The following is a 20154-nucleotide window of genomic DNA, read 5'->3' as shown; positions in this document are numbered from 1 at the left end:
TGAGGGTCAAATATGGCCTTTCACATCATTTTATTCGGCCGAGAAAGCAAAGCAAACTTGTGAGATTCCATGCGTGCGAAAAGCCAAACCAAAATTTCAAATTGTCGCATGTAAACCACAACAGTCATTATTTTTGACAAATTTGAAAACTACTTATTCATTAATTTGTCTTGCACTCTATATGGAATATGTGGAGCGGATTAATCATTCTAATGGCTTCCCCAAATTCATGACAGCCCCTAGAGGAAATTGGAACTACGATGTTGCAAAAAATGACGTTAACACCCCAAAAATGGATTCTCATCGAGAGTATGCCACACACCATTTTTTTCCACCCAAAAAAATGTCCTTGATAAGAAAGCAAACTGTAACTGTTACAATGACTCACCAACTTGCTTGTTGTGCTGTTTGGTTTTGAGGCGAACAATCTGCAGGATGCTGGAGCTGGTGATGTCAGAAACCACGTCGGACACGCGTTTCCAAACGCGCAGCAGAGCGCCGCACAGCATGTGGTACTGGCGGAGGCGCATTCCCTGGAAGCACTCCTGGCCTTCCTCCACCTTCTTGCATTTGCCGTTCCTGCGGAAAGGCCACGGGAACCGTTACACGCAATTACCTCGCTCCGGCTTATTTAAACCTCAAATGGCAAATAATCTTACACTGACATGACATGCTTGAATTATTTTTGATCTTGTATGATTCTTAACCGTGCGGGAGAACACCAAAATATTGCGGCTCATTTTTTTAAAAATGGCTAAATGTTTCATGTCTGCCTTTAAATCCTTCGGGAAGACACCTCCCTGGGCAAACTCCACCACGGCATCCCATTAAGTGTAAGTCTACATCCAGAGTAATCCCAAAGATGCGTGTCTGTGTTCCTAGTTACCCGTAGGCATGGCAACACTTCTTCAAAGAGAAGCTGAACTGACTCTCCCAGTAGTCCTTGACCTCCTCTGGAGTTGCCTGGAGAAAGGAAGACTATATTGTTAGATCACCATAACACAATTAACAAATTAATAAATACATCAATTGTTGTTTTGAGTTGTATTTTTTTAATCAAATTTGTTTACATTGTAATGTGCTTCCATGACCACTACGGGGCATAAAATCAAATTGATTAAGGACTGCTTTTTAATAATAATAATAATAATAATAATAATAATAATAATAATACATTTCATTTATAAGCGCCTTTCAAAACTCTCAGGGACACTTCACAGTTACAGGATATTTTTTTTTCTGCGGGTGAGCAGCGGCAGCCACACGCGCCAGCGTTCACTCAACCCGGAAGTAACATAAAGTAAAAAAAAAAAAAAAAAAAAAAGTGGTGGGCAGTCAAGGACTGCAAGGGCTTCTCTGCTGGCCAAAAAATATAACAATCACGAAGTTTTGTTATTTATAGTTTGTCCATGAATTCATCTTAAATAATAATTGTATTCATCTTTCTTTCATTACTTTTCCCCTGTTGTGGTGCTTCCAGACGTGTGCTTTCGTATTTAAGCATTTAACCAATCACATTTCAGTCATCATTTGTTACTGGGATCAGAAATCTACCTGTACGCCTTCACAATCATTTCTGCAGGCCCTGGATCATAAATTTCATTGTCAACGAAACTGTCTTTAACCAATCAGATTTTGACTTGGCAACACAAGGCCTGCTGGAAGGCGCTGGAAACGTCAGAGATTTTGCAAACTATGATTGGCTAGTCACTAGCCAATCATAGTATCACTAGCAGCTTGTGACAAGAGCATACTGACCAGAGCTAGCACACTATATTTGTAGCAAGCTTCATAAGCAAATATATGGTGTTGATTTAATATCAGTTTTGTCAACCCACAATGGCTGAAGGAGGAGAAGAAATGGATTTGGTTGCAGATTTACTGTTAAAGGCATTTTCAATATGGACATTAAGGTTGGACAACTCCGAAGCTCGCAAAAATATCAAATACTATTGCAATTTTATGAGGTTATAATATTCATCGTAAAAATGTGAACAGTTTAACGACAGTATTTATAACTCATTCACTGCCATACATTAAAAAATGTGTCCACGCCAGTGACAGGGTTTTAGTCATTGTCACTTGAATTCCAGGACCCACAGAATATTGAGTTTTAGGAGTACATAAATATTCAATACAGCGTGAGAAACCTCAGACTCTCTTCTTTCATCAGAAGAAAATGCGTAACTCCTAAATTATATGGGTCTGAAGTTATATGATCTTGAAATGAGGGCGGCCAAAATATCCAAAATACAATGCAATACATACATATTGGTTTATAGTGCTCTAACAACAGCTGAAGCTGGAACAAAGCGCTAACACGGAAAAAAAGAAAATGCTGCCCCCTTGTGGAAGGGAAAAACATTGCCAGAGGTCTCACCACCGCTTTATCTGCACCCAAGCAAGAAAAAACAAACCCCAACAAATTCGGGATTCGCTATACGTCATATTTTCAGTTCCCAACTAAATTTGTGAATGGTAGTGAATGAGTTAAGTGTCTTCAAGTCACAAGTTATTTCCTGGCCAACTGCACCCTCTAGTGCAGTGTTTTTCAACCTTTTTTGAACCCGGGCACGTTTTTTTGCATTGGAATTTTTTTGCGGCACACCACGAACCATCTCGCAGGAAAGAGGCAATCAGTGACGTCTTGCCACACTTTTTTGTTTCCTAAGTGACATCACAAAAACGTTTTATAGCATCTAAAATACCCAAAACACGCAGTATGAAATTTTTATTCAAATGCAAAACACCAATAAAAATGACTTAAAGTGTCCAAAATCTGCAAAAAAAATGGAGCTGCGAATTGGGCATTTTCAGAAAGTCCCACCCCCAGTTCGTGACGTCACGCCAAGACGTCTTGCATTGCTGGAGAATCAAAACAATGGCTTCAGATTCGGAGAATATGCTATCTTGTTACACATCCAGTTATGAATATGATTCAAATGGTTCTGAAGAGGAAAGCATACATGTTTGCAATCGATTAAATAATTTATTCCGTGCCATTTTGAGTCAACATTGGGGGTATATTGTCTCACCCAAAAAGAGGCAGAAGAAAATGGCGACCTCTTATAGACATGACAGTGTATTGCGTTTCCACAGGCTGATAAATGGAGCTTGGACGCCCTCTTCTGGCGCAACACGAGGTTTTCAGACCAAACAAGCATTGACGTGATGGAAGGACTGCTACAATGTGTCCTTTTTTTCGGTCAGGGGCGTTCCTTCAGTGACGTCACATACGGACTCGACACCAACTCGAAAACAAGACTTCCGGAATATTCAGCACGAGTCTTAAAACGTAAAACATAGCTATATGCGGTGGAATCTTTATAAAATACACCCAGTAGAAGTCATTTGAAGCCATTTTACAAACTATGGACACAATTTGTCCGGAGACGTCGGTTGTCCTTTAAATTACCCTCCCAGTCTTTTCAGCACGGACACAAACATACCCTCCGATAGCGTTGCTGCAGCTTTTCAAGGCTTTCGGGATTCGTCTGCTTGCCGATGTTGGGCTTGTAGACGATGAAATTCTTTCCTCTCCCTTGTTCAGCGAGCAGCACGCATGGCTGGCTACCTCGTAGCTGCAAAACAACACAAGTGGTCAGTTTTAGCAGGCGGAAGGTTTTCGGGTGAAGTCCTGCTCTGGCTGTTGATGTCTTGGCTCACTTTGTGGGACAGGTAGAAGCCCTCGTCAGCACCAGTGAGACTGAGAAACCTGTTGTTTGCTTCATCCCAAGGCATACCTCTGTCCACACTGATCTGCAGCGATGAAAAATAAAGGATGATTCAGGTTTCAATGTGCAGTAGGCCAGCAGAAGTGTTTTTTTTTCAACAGGGAATTTTAATGAAAGGCTTGAGGCTATTTTCAATGCTGCTTGTTTGTGAAGTTATCTACCACCACAGATAACTTGAATTCGTACGAGTAATGCCTTCCATGTCGAAAAACTCACACGTCAAGTCACTCACCACTGGATCCATATCCAGTCTTTCAAAAACGATCACGAAGCTCAAATGGAAAAATCGGCACTCAGATGTCTCGTCAATGAGGTTTTTTATTTCCTACCTTGTATAGGACCACCTGGCCATCCTGAGGGTTTCCCACCGTCATGAAGATTTCCTGCTTTTCCTCGTAAATCTCATCATTACCTGGAGCCAGATCTGTTGGAAGGAAGGGAAATAAAATAAGAGAATCTGCATTTTTTCCCCACACATTTCCCAAGTATGTACCTAAGATCCCCATGTCGTATTTGCCCTCTTTCTTGTCCTTCTCAATTAGGTAGTCAAAGTTGTCTGTGAAGTACTGGAAGAGATGATTCTGTTTATGGACCTCAAGACCTAGGATCCGATTTAGGAATTTGGTAATGCTGCAATCTGGAATTAAAAAACAAAAATTAGAAAAAAAATGAGTAATGGCAAACTGTAATGTGCCTCCTTGAGCATTTCAACCACTCACCTTTCTCTGTATTGATCCCAAAGCGTAACTCCCTACAGAAGATGCCCACATCCATCATTCCAAGTTTCATATCTAACATCAAGAGGAAAAAGACGTTTAAAACATGTTGAGCTTTGTGATCTCTTGAATGTGAATAATCACAAACCTCTGAAGAACATGGCGTTGCCTCCAGGGTAACCCTTAGGCGCAGGGACCTTGTTCTCTATGTGCCCCAGGATTGCTTTGGTGATTTTATCCAGAGCCTTAGTACCATACTACAAAGAAGGAGAGGATATTAATTGATCCACATGCGTTATAATGTAATGAACGGAAAGCGTGCAGGATTGAACAAGACAAGATGAATGCACAGGAGACATACTTAATAAATAAACAGATAATTAAAAGACCATATAAGCTTGTAAATAAACTACTTCCTGTTTGTCGACTCTCCATTGTGTATGTCGAGGACTGCAAATGATGAATGGTTTGACTAAAATATGCTTTGACATAAAAAAAAAATACGAACAGTAAATTTGCCATTTCACCCAATTGAGGTTTTGTGATCACAGCACATTAAGCCAAAACAAATGTATTCACTTTACAGACTTTGGATGTGAAATGTATTGGACCATGAGAAGAATTTGATCACTGAAGAGATTCTGTTCCAATTTATTATTGTATCGTGACCTGAACTAAGCGCTGAAAATCATGTTCCCGCTCGAATGCGAGTTTATTCCTCCCAGGCATCCTTAACCTACCTTGTTCTCAAAGTTGTACTTGCTCAGGTCTCTGGTTTCAGTCGCTCTTCGATCTCCGTGGGTTAATGCGCCCTGCAGAGAGAATGAGTGTCATCTTTTTATTTTTTTGGTGTAGCATTAAGACCACCCAAAAATTACAGGAAGATCATCATCAGATGGGAGGACAGGAATAGCACAGAATGATTGAATGCAACAATTTGAAGTGAGATCACCACTTTTGTTGTACAGAGTTACCGAAAACATATTTATACCTGGTCATATTATCTCATGGTTTACATCTCGGGATATTTATGAGTATTGTAATAGTGATTTGAAATGCTTTTGTTTAGCCTCTATGCACCTATAAAACATTATTCTTTTTTTCCATTCTACTTTGATATTCGGTGGTTCGGTGAGTCGGTTTCAGGGGCTCAATGGAGGGTTAAGACACACATGACTCAATATGTTGATTGGTGATGACAGACAGACAGACACAGATAGATAGATAGATAGATAGATAGATAGATAGATAGATAGACAGACAGACAGACAGACAGACAGATAGATAGATAGATAGATAGATAGATAGATAGATAGATAGATAGATAGATAGATAGATAGATAGATAGATAGATAGATAGATAGATAGATAGATAGATAGACAGACAGACAGACAGACAGACAGACAGACAGACAGACAGACAGATAGACAGACCTTCAGTGAATGTGCATGTTCACTGATTGTGTTCGGTACAATCCAATACAATACAATATAGCTGTAAAAATGTCAAGAACCACTGCATGAGTCTATGTGTGAGTAAACATTTCACGAGCTGAGCACAAGGAACATGGGATATCACCCATGGATTTACCGAACATGCTTGGCAAACACAGCTGTGGCTTCCTGGAATGGACGTCCCAGCGAGCGCACACACTTGTGTCTTTTTCTGTCACGCTGTGTCACTCTGCAAATTGAGCTTGTCACCGAAGTGCCTCATGGAAAGTGACCAATCGGCTCGTAAATTATCCAGACAAGGGAAATCAGTCAAACCCTTGAGATTCAGAGCAGCAGGTGTAAGTGATCAATTGCAATTGAGTGTACTTTATTTCAGTGCAACTGATTTGGACTAATTACATTTATGCTCCAGTGACCCACACTTGATATCATTGCGTTAAATTAGCCCTCACCAGAAATATCCATGGAGTTGTTGACATAAATTTCATCTCGGAGTGGAACGGTTTCACAAAATCCACGGTTTGGTTCTCGGTTTCGTCCTCAAGGATTCTTGCAATAATTGTCATATAGGTAAAGGATATTCAGAGCATTATTTTTGATTACATAATATGATAAATATGATGTGATACAAATTATTAGGATTTGTTTTTTTATTTATTCATGGCAGTGGCATATAGTGGTAGGAACGTATAATAACACATGGAAGGCAAATCAATTTCTGTTTGGTTTGTCATGTTTCTTTGGGTATGTTTGTTCTTTTCAAACGATACAATATAATTTATTCTCAATCATTTTGTGGACTTTGAAACCCTCTCCGGTTTGAAAAAAAAAAGCTAATCTAACATGTCTGCTTGCATGTCACATTGGCGCATCGGATTAAAATCTGATCTTTATCCACATTTGAAAGGCGCCTGATTTTATCATTTTTGCAATTCCATAACGCATATTCGAATCGTTCCCCATGGGAGCAAAAAAAAAATTGGAACTGTGGTTTGTTATGTAAATGTAGCCCCAAGAAAAGAACAGGAAGCACAGATAATTATGCTGTAGACTGAATCGCAAAACTCTCTCATGCAATAAGACAATATTGAGAAAACATAGAACTTTCCTATGACGCACCTGAATGTTATAAGTGCAACACACGCACACACACACAATCGGAATAGTTACCAGGCTCTCAAGTCTCTTTGCCACGATGGAGGCGAAACGTCTCTCACCAGCTAGTTCCGAGATGAGGAAGATGTACTCTGGAGCTGTTACTTGATTGGACCGATGAGTACGGCCTGTAAAACAAAATTCAAACATGAGCAACTATTTCGATGTGACTAAGCTAAAATATCTTAAAACACCAGCAGCCTGCATGCAACAACTGTTTGGATCAGCATCATCAGACAACATCAGTTCTAAGCAATGGCGGCCGAACCATTGCAATCCCCGAAAGGCCAGCCACATATCAATGCCGGAGATGGATCTTACACTAGGCACCAAATTACTACACAGAGTACACCTTCGACTGGTTGTCAGTCTTATTCAGGACAAATATGGACAAAAATCATGCAGTCAGATTTACACATGAATTTAAGCTGAAATGCATGTTTTCGTAGCATGGAAGCAAACAAAAAAAACATCGTTTTTTTGTGCTGACATTTCCATCGGCCGTGCATTTCACATATTTACTATTAGTGATTTTGGGATTTTTATGGCAGTTCTTCTGAGATTTTACTTTGTTTTTTTGAACTACATGGTCAACTGGACCCAAAGGTCATTTGGACCACATCCCTGTTTTAAACCACTACCATCTGCTTTATTAAGTTTTCTGGTGCCAGTTTTTCAGTAAATGGCTCATCATATATGCAGATATATACATACAAACACACACGCACACAATCATACACAGTCACAGACGGGCAAGCGACACAAATAGAAATAATGAATGGAGTCATTAGCACAACAACGGCTGCGAACAATAAATCCCTTAGAGGTTTACGATTTACAATTACTTAAAATGGGCAGAGCAGGCAGATATTCTTTCTGACTAATTGAAAACTTAATGTACCAAACAAAGAGTCGAATAAAAAATGAAATCAAAAGAATTCATCTTGCATTTAGTCAACAGGGGGGGCACGGTGAAAAAAATGGTTAGCACATCCGTCTTACAATGCAGAAGTAGTGAGTTTAAATCTGGGCTGTAACCTGCTTGTGCAGTGTTTTCATGCGCTCCCCATGCTTGTGTGGTTTTTCTCGGGGTACTTTTGTTTCCTACCACATTCAAGTAACATGCATGCTAGGCTAACTCAACACTCTACATTGTCCCAAGGTGTTATTGTGAGTGTGATCGGCTGTTGTTTGTCTTTGCATGTCTCATGATTGGCTGGCAGCCATTTGAGGGTGTGCCCCGCCTACTGCCCGAGGTCACCTGGGATAGGTTATAGCTCATGAGGATATAAAGTTCAGAAAATGGAAGAATGGATGTTTTAGTCACAGTTGACACAGCCACCTCCTGCAGAGTCAAATTATACCCACAACTGAACCCAATTTGGACTCACCAAACTGTTGAATGGCCCTGTCTGCGCTCCAAGGTAGCTCCAATGTCATGTGGACACGCCGCCGCTGGTTTTTCACCCTCTTGTCTGCCTGAAGGGAAATTCCAGAGCTGGCCGCCTCGGAGATGATGGCTACCAGCTAGGGTGAGCAAAAGACTTGGATTACATTGTGTAAAGTACATCTTAGGGGCTCAATGAGGAAATGAAATGCAATGACACTTTACAATTTGAGGGAGATTAACTCCATGGTAACTTCAAGGGAATGTCACGCAACAATGTACATTAACGAGAAAAGGTGGCGATTGATGGATGGCAACAAGACTTGCTCGTATCATTTGTAACGCCTCAAATATAAGTAATCAGTCACTTTCTGGGTGTGTCATCCAATTGAATACCAACACCCTCCTCAAGTACAGCAGCCCCTTTTTATATCAGGAAAAAAAACGTATAATTGTAGAAGCATTTTTGTTCATATATTGACATAGGAATGTATTTGAACCCCAAAGCACCTCAATAGGCACATAAACACACTCCAACAATGTCATATTTCCTGTGCAGTAGTCTAGATGATTTTAAGTTACATCTCATGGCGATTTTAAAGATTAGTGCAGTCGACTAACATATTTGGTCCACGCTATCTTTCGACCACTATAGCATTTTCCATGAAGTAATTTTAAACATTTCCAAAAATAAAAGCACATATGAAACAGACCTTTTCTCCACTCATGAAACGGTCTTTCTCCTTGATGTTGATGTGGTCGATGGTGAGACCCTGCTCAGCGCGGGACTCGTAACGGACACTGCCGTCAGGACGCCGCACCACACGACCCTTACGCCCGGTCATCTGTTGGGCAATTATTATTAAAAAAATGTTCAATGGGATGTTTTTGACTCTAAACGGGTGGCATGTTTCAGGCTCGCACCTCTGAGACTTTATCGGGCCCTCCGAATTTATCAATGAGTTCGTCCAGGGTGTTGAGAGGTAGTTCTTTTCCCAGTTGTGATATTTTGGCGAGGAGATCCTGCTTCATCTCCTCTATCCTGACTGGTAATTCACACGGGGTAATGTGACAGAGCATGCTGGCTGTGATTTACCACCACAACAAGAAAACACCCACCAGTGTGACAGCTTGTGTGGTTGACAAATATAACATCGTCGTTGTCCAGCAGCGAATCTGGAGACGAATTGGAATAGGTGTCCATGCCGTCAGAGTCGGTGCTGCTGTCGTCACTGTTGATGCTGATGATGCCGATGCTGTCCACTGTGTGCTTGGGTACCTTTGGATGGCGTCCTCGAGGCTTACCTGAAAATAGCATGAGTGGGTTATTAAGTCCTTCACTGCCATTACTGAATTTATTCAGGAATTGAAAAGCATGACATGGAGTGTCATTCCCGAATTTGTTTGGGTTTTGATTTTACTTGCGGGGGAGGTGCGGAATAAAGTGCTTGTCAGACCTCTGGCAATGTTTTTCCCTCCCACAAGGGAGCAGCATTTGCCTTTTGTACAGCCGCCCTCATTTTAAGCTCTGGTAACTCCAGACCCATATAACTTAGGTATTATTTTTTTTTTGATGAAAGAAGAGTCTACTTTTTATAAACTTTTTATAAAATAATGTTGCTAGGGAAATTGTATTCAACTTTGAAGGTTCCGCTGAATCCATTTTGACTTAGCGCATCATTTTACCTCAAGGTTTCTTATGCTGCATCGAATGTTTACGTAGTCCTAAAACTCAATATTTTGTGGGTCCGGCAATTTGAGTGAAAATGACAAAAACCCTGGCACTGAAGTGGACACATTTTTGCACATCGCTTGTCAGTGAATGAGTTCAAGCAACAGGACATTTTGAGGTAAAATGATGCGCTAAGTCAAAATGGATTCAGCGGAACCTTCAAAGTTTCCTAGCAATTTCCCTAGCAACATTATTTTATAAAAAGTTACGTAAATTCACATTTTAAACTCAAATGCGCACCTTAACCTACACATTCACCCTAACTTACTTACAAGTGTACAGAAAAGTTTACAGATAAATATTACGATACAGTGGTCCCAAAGTTTTCTGCTTTTTTTTGCAGATGAAAACTTAGAATACCCCCCACATACATCATAAAAAAATTAAACCAATCAAAATATACTTTTTCAACACATTATGGAAATATTTTAACACATACAAAAATACATGAAATATTTTAATTTTATGCACATCAAAAATGTATTTTAATATTGATGGAGTGCAGTACTTTTTTTAGATTTTTGAGTTAAACGTGAGCATGAATTTTGACCCATTTGTCCACTTTACAAGTTTCCTCATGACACATTTATATCATTTAAAAAGCAAATCCTTCGTCCACTTTATAATAATGGAAAAAATGAGGGCTTACGTTTTCGCTTATTTCCGGGTGCCTTCTCTCTCCGTTGCTTCTCAGAAGGGAAATGTTTGGTAACAAGAGACTGGAATACTCCCCTGGAGGAAGAAAGTAATCTATTAGGGGGTCCGCAGAAAGAAGCTCAAGATTAATTCCCTGTTTGTCAGGTGCTGGCAGGTGGATGAACATATTTGCTTTGATATCTGAAATGTGGACCAAAGGGGCATTATGGGGATATTCTGCCCAAAGGAGTGAGGGTGATGATGGCCTAACACAAATAAAATACATTTTAAAAAGCAAAGAATATGGGATGACTCACTCTGCAGCAGAAACAAATCTGTCAAGATGACCGTCATTCTCGTCCAGAACTTCTCTGGTTCGCGACTCCCCAGTAGACTGCAGGCCAATGACGATGCACTGTGTCAGAGTAACAAACATGCATCAACCGATGAGGCAAAATTTTAAACATCAACATTGTTGAGCGGTCCTTCCTCATCATAGTCGTAGGTGAGCTGAAAACAAACCAATTTATTTTTTCAATGAGCATCTTGGATTGTTTGCCAACCGGATACATAGAAAAACATGCACTTGCGTTTCCACCTTGGGACAATTGATCTAGCCATGGGAGCCAAATCTGGCCTGCCACAACATTTCATTTGGCCTGCGAAAGTCCCATGATTTTTGCTGAAGTCCGAACCAAAATTTAAAATAATAATAACAGTCATTATTTTTTTACTTCAAATTTGAAAACTATTTTTGTCTGTATTTTGTTGTGCGCTCTAAATGTAATATATGGAGTAGCTTAAAATAATTAATTCTAATGGCTTCCCCAAATTCATAACGGCCCTCGAGAGGAAACCGTAACTACAATGTGGCCCGCGGCAAAAAATAAGTTTGACACCCTTGATTTAGAGTCTTGAGTGAATCTAACATGCTTCTGGAATATGTGAGGATGTGTGAGTGAGAGAAAATGGAGAGAGGCTCCACCTGCAACAATATGTGCAATATTTTTTCCTGTCAGAATCTCTGGTTATTTCCACAGTGTGCAATCTTGATGACTCGGCATTCCGCTGCAATTTATGCTGACCTTTCCTGCCTCCAGCTCTTTCTTGGCCAACTCCACCAGGCAGCGGACCTTGGCAGCTATACATAGGTATTTGAAAAAGCGCTGGTGAGACGACCAGAACTGGCCCCACAGGGACTTCCTGCTGACCAGGCCCAGGTCGTCGGCGGCGCGCATAAAGACCTGCAATGCCTCCGCCCACTAAAAGGAGAAATGGCGTGAAGTCAAAAGGATATTTCTTAAGCGTGAGGATTACATTGGGTTGTGACGCTTACCAGTTTGGCGGCTTTATTGTAGACCAGCTTGAAGTCGCTGTCCAGTCCGATCTCTTCAATGCGGAAAGACACCCCTGAGAAGCTCAGCTGCCTGGCTATGTACATCCCACTCACTTTCATATCCATGGCAACAATCTCCATGGCGCCAACGCCTCTGTGTGTAAATAGAACGTGTAAGTACATCTCAGCAAATCAGTATAATAATAATAATATCACAGTAGTACTGTTCACAAGGAAAACTCAAGTTGAGTCACTGCAAAAATTGTGAAATATTATAGAGACCAAATTCAACATAACATTGCAAAAGAAAAAACTAAATAATAATAATAATAATAATAATAGTAATAATACATTTTGTTTTTCTGAAGCGCCTTTCAGGACACTTTACAGTCACAGGATATTTATTTTTTTTCTGCAGATGAGCAGTGGCAGCCAGATGTAAAACCTAGGGAAGAATTTGCTCTTTGAAAAATATTGTTCTCAGCATGTAATTCATAAAGTATCATTACAATAAATATCTCTCTGATATTCTACTTTATTGAGATTTGCCCCCATTAATAATAATACATTTCATTGCCTTTGTGAAGTCTGTTATTACTCAAAAAAAGCACCTACAAATGCACGGAAGAAAGTCCGAAGTTTGCCAATCAAATGACATCATGTCTAACAGCACACCTTTACACATTAATTTGTACAAATGTAACCAATGTGCGGGGTGCGGTACACTAAACAAAAGAGCACCCACGCCTTAGCAACATTGAGAAAATAGAAGCTATCTTACAAGATCAGGAACATTGGGGAAATAGACGGTATCTTATAAGAACAGGAAACCCATATTATGAGTAATTTCAAGACATTAGACACCACAAACCTCTTCTCGATGGTGTGCAGGAAGTCGTCAAAGGCCCTGAAAGGCGTACCCTCGCCCCAGATGCCCAGGCGGCTCATGTAGATCATGTTCTTTGGCTCAGAGGCACCTGCATGATGACCCAAAAAAATAAAAATATACAAATTATATACAGTAAAGTCTCGTTATATCGATATCGTATCGGATATATCGATAGTCCCGGTTATATCGATACTATTTCTATGCATGCACAGAGAAAATTACATGCAAACAGGGTCGGATATATCGATAGTCCCGGTTATATCGATATTTTTTCGGACTCCCTTGAATATCGATATAACGAGACTTTACTGTATATATATATTGCATTTTATGAGGACACCACTGTAGATGTTGGAAAAGTCCTGGCTGTTCCAATTTCATACACAAATACATGAACGACACGCAGCACGAGCGTGAGGTCCTCCTCGTTGACTGAAATTGTTTGCATTTTCAATATTAATATTTTGAATGTCCATATATTGACACTTGTACTGTAATATGGTACAACCCAGTCCCAATGCCAAGTCCACATTCGAACCACAAACCTCATGACTGTGACATTGATGTACGAACCATTGGGACATTGTGCCGCCCGCTTAGCTTTATTTCTCATGTGAATAAAATTGTCTTGAAATGAGGAAAACTGAGAGATCAACTCATGACACGGAACAGACTACGTTCCACTTTGGAGGCTTCTGTTGTACTCTGCTTTCTCATCTTGTGTACCTGTGGCACTGGCATACACCACCCTGGCCCGTGGCAGCTTGTTTTGCAGATCAAGCACCGCCTTGCCCATTTTTGTTGACGTGGCATTCTTGGCTTTGTGGCATTCATCAAAAATAATCTGCGCGGAGGAGAATGCAGGTCAAGGGCAAACGACACAGGGAAGCCCAGGTGTGTGTGTGTGTGTGTGTGTGTGTGTGTGTGTGTGTGTGTGTGTGTGTGTGTGTGTTGGCAAGGACAGCACATTGGAAACGGAGGAGGAATGTGTGCGTCATATGGAAAATGAAAGGATACAACTCCGTCAAAATCCGGCGTGCACCAGTCCAGGATCTGTTTAATCCGCGTGCGGTGCTGCCCTCCCGCCTGGCTCTCACCAATCAGCGCAGAGTAGGTCGCAAAGAGGACTCCTTCCGAGGTAGCTGTGTCTCCATACTTAATCTGCAACGCAGTCAAACGGTCACCCGCCGCCGCTTTGCTCGGTTCCATTTTCTGCATGGCAAACGACCGCTCTTGCTTCTCAACACCTGCACTCACTTTGTTCAAGGCATGCACAGGAATAGTCGGTGCATCTATGTCTTTGAGATCTCGCTCTGCATCAAATTTCAGGTCATTGGATATGCTGAACCTGTCGGCAGAAACAGTGGGATTAGTCATACAGTGTGTATATAACCGGACAGAATAAGTACAAGCACATGCAAATCAGGCAATGTTGGCTGTGTGTAGGAAAACTTTTACGGCGGCCGACCGAAGACGATTGCTGACTGAGTGGCGAGCTCACATCCTGTTGGGCTGCGTTACATGCAAAAAGCTACAATTAAGATGGCATGGTACTGAGTCACGGCTCATTTTGGAGATTTCACTACAAGCGAATAGCACCACAGAAATCAAATCAAATCATATGAAATGTGTATGTCGGTTTGAGATGTTTCCTGAAATAGAAGCCATTCCTATAAATTATGATATCACCTCATCAGTCGTGAACATGTCACCCACTACCCAAAAAAGGCCACCTATGATAAGTGGAGCAGTGATATCCGACAAGCCACAACATATCACCAGCTGTGAAAATATCCAGTTTGACTTCGTGGATTCTTAAAATGGTTTATTTCATCCAAATTGTGGATCATTTGTGAAGCCAATAAAATACGGTGAAAGATAAGACAATTAAAAGCGCATCCACTTGATGGTAAAAGGTAGAGAACAAACCCATTCTGTCACTTTAATTTTGTAGAGTGATGAGATTTTGTTAAATATGCGCCGGGGTTTAATAAATTTTTGGAAAATATTGAGGTGGCATATTAGGGACACTCAGAAATGTGAAAAAAAATAGTAAAACTGCAAAAAAATTCAAACAAAAAGGTACAATACAGTCAGTCATATATTTCAAGGAATAAAGTCCATGCAAATTAAGAGATTCAGAAATGGATTTAAAAAATCACATGAACTAACAGATATAATGTTTGTTCAGCGGAAAGGTCAGCGCTGTTGGACAGTCTGTGGCTGGATGGATGCATGGCTTGAGGAACCCGCGATAAGAAGAAAGGAGTGTCGGCGCAGAGCGCCGATGTGTATGTGGAACTGTTGCGGCTTGGAATTGAAGCGGATTTATGTGGGACAGGAGATGTGAGACAATCTCTTCGTCAATGGATGCTACAGCAGCGTGTTTGATTTCAACATTTAGCTTGTAGTCGACGTACACATTCCACCATGATGTCCCTGACCCACTGGTGGAAAGACGCTTTGATCCTCTCCTCTTTCATCTAGAACTGCTTCATGTAACAAAGAGGGTACAGCACGTCCTGAAGAATGAATGTTTTTTTTTTTGTTATTTTAACTTCAAGACGGCGCCGCGAGAGTGGCTGCCTTCCCAGCAAATCATGTATTTTGTTTTTCTACTTGCATTCCTTTTATCACTTTGCTGCTGTGTAATGTAAATTTCTCCACTGTGAGACTAATAAAGGCAAATCCAAATATCGTGAGAAAAATGTGATTACATCACCAGGATAAAGTCATCCACTTATGAAAAAAATATGTTAAAATATTAATGTTAAAATGTTAAAATATGAATAACAATTAACCCACAATTATCGGAATTAGGGTTGTTATTTGGATATACTACAAAATCATTGCATAAAATTGTGTATTTAAATACAAAAAAAAAATGTGAGACTTGAGATTACTCACCATAGTGATTTTTTCCTTCCCTTCAGATAGTTTTCCAGGATGATTCCCGCAACAGTCCGTCCCTTTCCTACACCGGCTCCATCTCCAATCAGGAAGCCTGCTCGCTGGTTGTTCTGTAAGATGACTTCGTGTTGCTGGCCATACAAAAAAAAAGGGAAAAAAGGGAAAAAAATAGACGGGTTTGTTGTGAAAGGGAGTGACTGCCTCTTAAACATCTCCGGCATTTGAATGTGTACCTGACAGGCGTAGATGATGGCTTCTAGCTGCAGGGCGGACAGCAGGCCGCACTTAATGGTAGGCTCTGGTATAGATAGAGTGTATGTGATGTCTGGGGGTGGGACACTGGACAGTGTGTTGGTCTCCACTACTATGTCGGGATGGGAAATTCCGATAGTGGCTGAAAAGTAGAAATGTAAAAATGCTGTTTGTCTGAACGCAGTGTGCGGCCATATTTTGCCGTCGAGTCGAGTGACCTACATTTGGAAGGTCTGTACTCAGCATACGTGTCGACATGGCCTAGTTCCTCTGAATCCTCTTCCTCTGCTTCCTCCTCCTCCTCTGGGGGTGACTGAGTTCTCTGAGTCTGGCAACACCAAAGATAATAATCAACAGGCGCCAATTGCGGAACACGTTATGCAGTTGTGGTTTTTGCCTGAATGAAGTTAGAAAAAAAATAATGTTAGTCACCAGACAGGTAAGTATGCAAGGATGTAAAAAGATTCGCAAGACAGCTATGTAAATAGGAGTTAAACCAGCTAAAGCAGGAAGTGAAAAAAACATTTATTACAACTGCAGTGTAATACAGGAGTTGTAGAAAATGTGAAGAACAAGATGCAGTATTTGTTATGTAAGGTATTCAGGAGACAATGACAATCAAAAAGTTGCAACTTCCTGAAGATGGTTGTAATATTGAGACAAAAATCAATATAACAACAATAAAGTGGTAAGTTGACCCACATTGAAGTGGTACTGTTATAAGGAAAATGTTTTAAAAAATAACAGGAATCAGTCGCTCTTTTATAACCAAACCTATATAATATAAAGAGAATGAAGCTGAAAAATCAAAACTATAAGACTAAAACTGCAATACTATAATATATATCCATCTCTCTATCTATCTATCTATCTATCTATCTATCTATCTATCTATCTATCTATCTATCTATCTATCTATCTATCTATCTATCTATCTATCTATCTATCTATCTATCTATCTATCTATCTATCTATCTATCTATCTATATCTCTAACCCTCTCTCTCTCTCTCTCTCTATCTATATACAGTAAAGTCTCGTTATATCGATATCGGATATATCGATAGTCCCGGTTATATCAATACTATTTCTATGCACGCACGGAGAAAATTACATGCAAACAGGGTCGGATATATCGATAGTCCCGGTCGAAAATCGATATTTTTTCGGACTCCCTTGAATATCGATATAACGAGACTTTACTGGATGGATGGATGGATAGATAGATAGATAGATAGATAGATAGATAGATAGATAGATAGATAGATAGATAGATAGATAGATAGATAGATAGATAGATAGATACATGGATAGATATAGTACAGCAAGTCCTGAAGAATGAATGACCCTCTGTCTCTTTTTTTTGTCATATTGTCTTTGTGCTGTCATATTATTTGTATGTTTTGACTTCAAGATCTTCATATCTTTTGCCTTCAAGACGGCGCCGCGAGAGTGGCTGCCTTTCCAGCAGCTCATGTATTTTGTTTTTCTACTTTCATTCCTTTCATTACTTTGCTGCTGTGAAATGTAAATTTCTCCACTGTGAGACCAATAAAGGCAAATCCAATCCAAATCCAATATATATATACTGTACACCCACATACACACACACAGGCATGAGAGTCTGAGAGCCTGCCACAAGAAAAATCTGTTGATATTATTGTACCATTTACTCAATTACATACTGCAATTTATTAATTGCAACGCTTAATTTGTATGGGTGCTCATTTGAAAGCGACCGTTCATTTAGGTGACCGTTCATTTAGGTGAACACAGAGAAAGAGAACGTTAGTTGAAGTGTTCCATTAGATCGGTACGGCTACCTGAAATCCTCCTAAAGGTGGTGTGCTGATTATAGCGGTTATATCATCCAAACTGGCCAAGCCCTGAAACCTGCTGGAGCCTTTTAGCTGTCAACAAAAACATTAAATAAAAAATAATATAAAATAAAAAAACTCAAATGGTTGGGAAAAAAAATCACATGTGGATACCATGATTGGGTACTTATGGCGTTCACTTAATGCCATAAGTGCCTAAATGCCATTTCTATATGCCTGACAGTAAAGTGACAACCTGCATTTGTCAAGGACCAACAATCTTATTTTCGATTTTATGAAATATGCAATGTCAAAAACAAAAAAAAACAAAAAAAAAATTGCAAAACAATGTTCAACTCATATACACTTGAAAATTACGGGTCCACAGAGGCAAACTCATCGCCCGCCTGGTTCGTATTCGACATCTGCTTACTTGACTACTCACATGCACGTGAAGACATAGAATTCTGAAATGGCGATCAGAAACGTGTGCGTGACTGTGTTCGTCTACTGACCTCCAGCTGGCTCGGTGCTGGTGTGGTGACGGCGGTAGTACTCGTGCTGACATCCCACAGGGTGGGGACCGTGTCCAGGTGATCGGTGCTGATGAAGGACTGGGCGTCAGCATACTCTGACAGTGAATCGGCCGGTGAGGAGAACAGGGAATTGGTGGAGAGGTCATCGATGCAGGACAGATCCTGTGTGTGGAGAAGAGGAGTGTTGATTTACCTTCAACATGAGGTATGGGTGAAATTAACTTTTTTTATCTCAATTGCCTTAACCTCGATCAATAAAAAGTAAAGACTGTCAGAATCTGAGAACAGCCTGTGTCTAATCCTGGGTGTCAGTATCATGTCTTCACATGCACAGTTTTGCTATCATTTAGTTTGATCAACACTATACGACATTGCTTAACGTTTTACAGTTCAATGAATGTTAACTCATTCACTGCAAGACAATGTACAAATATGTGTCCACTCCAGTGCTAGGGTTTTTGTCATTTTCACTCATTGAAGGACCCACAGAATAAACCAAAACCCGAACAAATTTGGGAATGGCGCTACACATTGTGCTTTTCAATTCCCAAATAAATTTGGGAATGGCAGTGAATGAGTTAAGAACGCTTAAACCTTCATTAAAACATTGAAATCTTTGTATTTACACCATACACATCTGGGAAATGAATGTATGAAAGCAGCTTCTTCAAAAACTTATGCTTGCAGTCAAGTAGTGTCCTACATTTCACGACGAAAGTCAAGAGTACGAGTGTAAACTCCACAGCCCGACAAGCCTTAAGGTATCATTGTGACTACTTTTAAACAATCAGCAAGACTAATTATCGTTGCACATTACTCCAGAGTTCCGCAGAACACGCCCTGACTGACAAGGGGGGGACAAGACGGCAGGGCTATCTACGCAAGCATAGGAGTGGAAATGAGGCCGGGGTAAGGACGGGTAAACGCAACAACACATGCATGTTATTTTTGTGCTTGGATTTCACAGGCGTGATTTGGAAACAAGTTAGCTTGTTAGCGCGTGGAATATAGTCACATCCATGGGGCAAGATCAGGCATGAAAAAACAGGATCTCCTTCATTGTGAGAGTCTCGGATTGGCTGCTTAAAGGAGGCAGGAGGGTTCCTGGTTTTAGAAAGAGGGCGTGATGTGCTACCACCTCTCATCAGCTGCAAGTCTTCATTATCCCATTTCACCACTGAGATGGTCTGGCTGAGATAGATGAGTAAACAAGTCGGCCAAAAAAAAGCCCCCACCCTCATCCCCACCCACTCCCCAGTTTCAACAGAGGCCTCATTTCATAGAGGCACCGTGGTGGAAACACACAGATAAGCTTCGTACCATCATTTTAAATCAAGAAAAAAAAAAGTTTTCTTAAACAGTGGCGAGAAGGCCTTTGTTTACCTCAGACGCAGTTCCCGAAGGGGGTCTTCAGTCAAAGTCACAAGATGATATATATGGTGGCGCACAAGATAAATCGGAGCATTTCCTCCCACTCCAGTTTTTAAAGTCAAACAATGTGTATCTTAACTCCTATTTTTGGGATCAGCGTGCCTCAAAAGTCAAACAAGACAAAAACGGTCAAACAATTCTTAACAGAACCACTGCAACATAAAGCAGA

General features: G+C 40.5%; 1 protein-coding gene across 4 annotated transcripts in view; it reads right to left on the bottom strand.

Annotated features, from left to right (window-relative positions):
- sbno2b (strawberry notch homolog 2b) overlaps nucleotides 1-20154 on the bottom strand; it is a 59819-nt gene that overhangs the window by 8472 nt on the left and 31193 nt on the right. For 3 of the 4 annotated variants that reach the window (XM_089001621.1, XM_089001624.1, XM_089001623.1), the window contains 27 exons: nucleotides 18534-18716; nucleotides 18025-18111; nucleotides 16425-16530; nucleotides 16184-16344; nucleotides 15948-16081; nucleotides 14298-14388; nucleotides 14058-14201; nucleotides 13767-13884; nucleotides 13023-13128; nucleotides 12152-12305; nucleotides 11901-12077; nucleotides 11133-11230; nucleotides 10829-10911; nucleotides 9567-9752; nucleotides 9372-9493; nucleotides 9161-9292; nucleotides 8452-8587; nucleotides 7076-7188; nucleotides 5191-5262; nucleotides 4599-4707; nucleotides 4454-4525; nucleotides 4228-4371; nucleotides 4064-4158; nucleotides 3667-3759; nucleotides 3450-3581; nucleotides 887-963; nucleotides 389-579 (listed from right to left, as the gene is read on the bottom strand). In XM_089001621.1, coding sequence (XP_088857747.1) covers nucleotides 389-579; nucleotides 887-963; nucleotides 3450-3581; nucleotides 3667-3759; nucleotides 4064-4158; nucleotides 4228-4371; nucleotides 4454-4525; nucleotides 4599-4707; nucleotides 5191-5262; nucleotides 7076-7188; nucleotides 8452-8587; nucleotides 9161-9292; nucleotides 9372-9493; nucleotides 9567-9752; nucleotides 10829-10911; nucleotides 11133-11230; nucleotides 11901-12077; nucleotides 12152-12305; nucleotides 13023-13128; nucleotides 13767-13884; nucleotides 14058-14201; nucleotides 14298-14388; nucleotides 15948-16081; nucleotides 16184-16344; nucleotides 16425-16530; nucleotides 18025-18111; nucleotides 18534-18716 — 3316 coding nt within the window. The remainder of the gene's footprint in view (nucleotides 1-388; nucleotides 580-886; nucleotides 964-3449; nucleotides 3582-3666; nucleotides 3760-4063; nucleotides 4159-4227; nucleotides 4372-4453; nucleotides 4526-4598; nucleotides 4708-5190; nucleotides 5263-7075; nucleotides 7189-8451; nucleotides 8588-9160; nucleotides 9293-9371; nucleotides 9494-9566; nucleotides 9753-10828; nucleotides 10912-11132; nucleotides 11231-11900; nucleotides 12078-12151; nucleotides 12306-13022; nucleotides 13129-13766; nucleotides 13885-14057; nucleotides 14202-14297; nucleotides 14389-15947; nucleotides 16082-16183; nucleotides 16345-16424; nucleotides 16531-18024; nucleotides 18112-18533; nucleotides 18717-20154) is intronic. The other variant, XM_089001622.1, reaches the window with a different exon arrangement.

The sequence above is a fragment of the Hippocampus bargibanti genome, linkage group LG07 (assembly GCF_051943395.1).
Source record: "Hippocampus bargibanti isolate YZ-2025 linkage group LG07, ASM5194339v1, whole genome shotgun sequence".
NCBI lineage: Eukaryota > Metazoa > Chordata > Actinopteri > Syngnathiformes > Syngnathidae > Hippocampus > Hippocampus bargibanti.
This window is presented reverse-complemented; position numbering and strand designations above follow the sequence as displayed.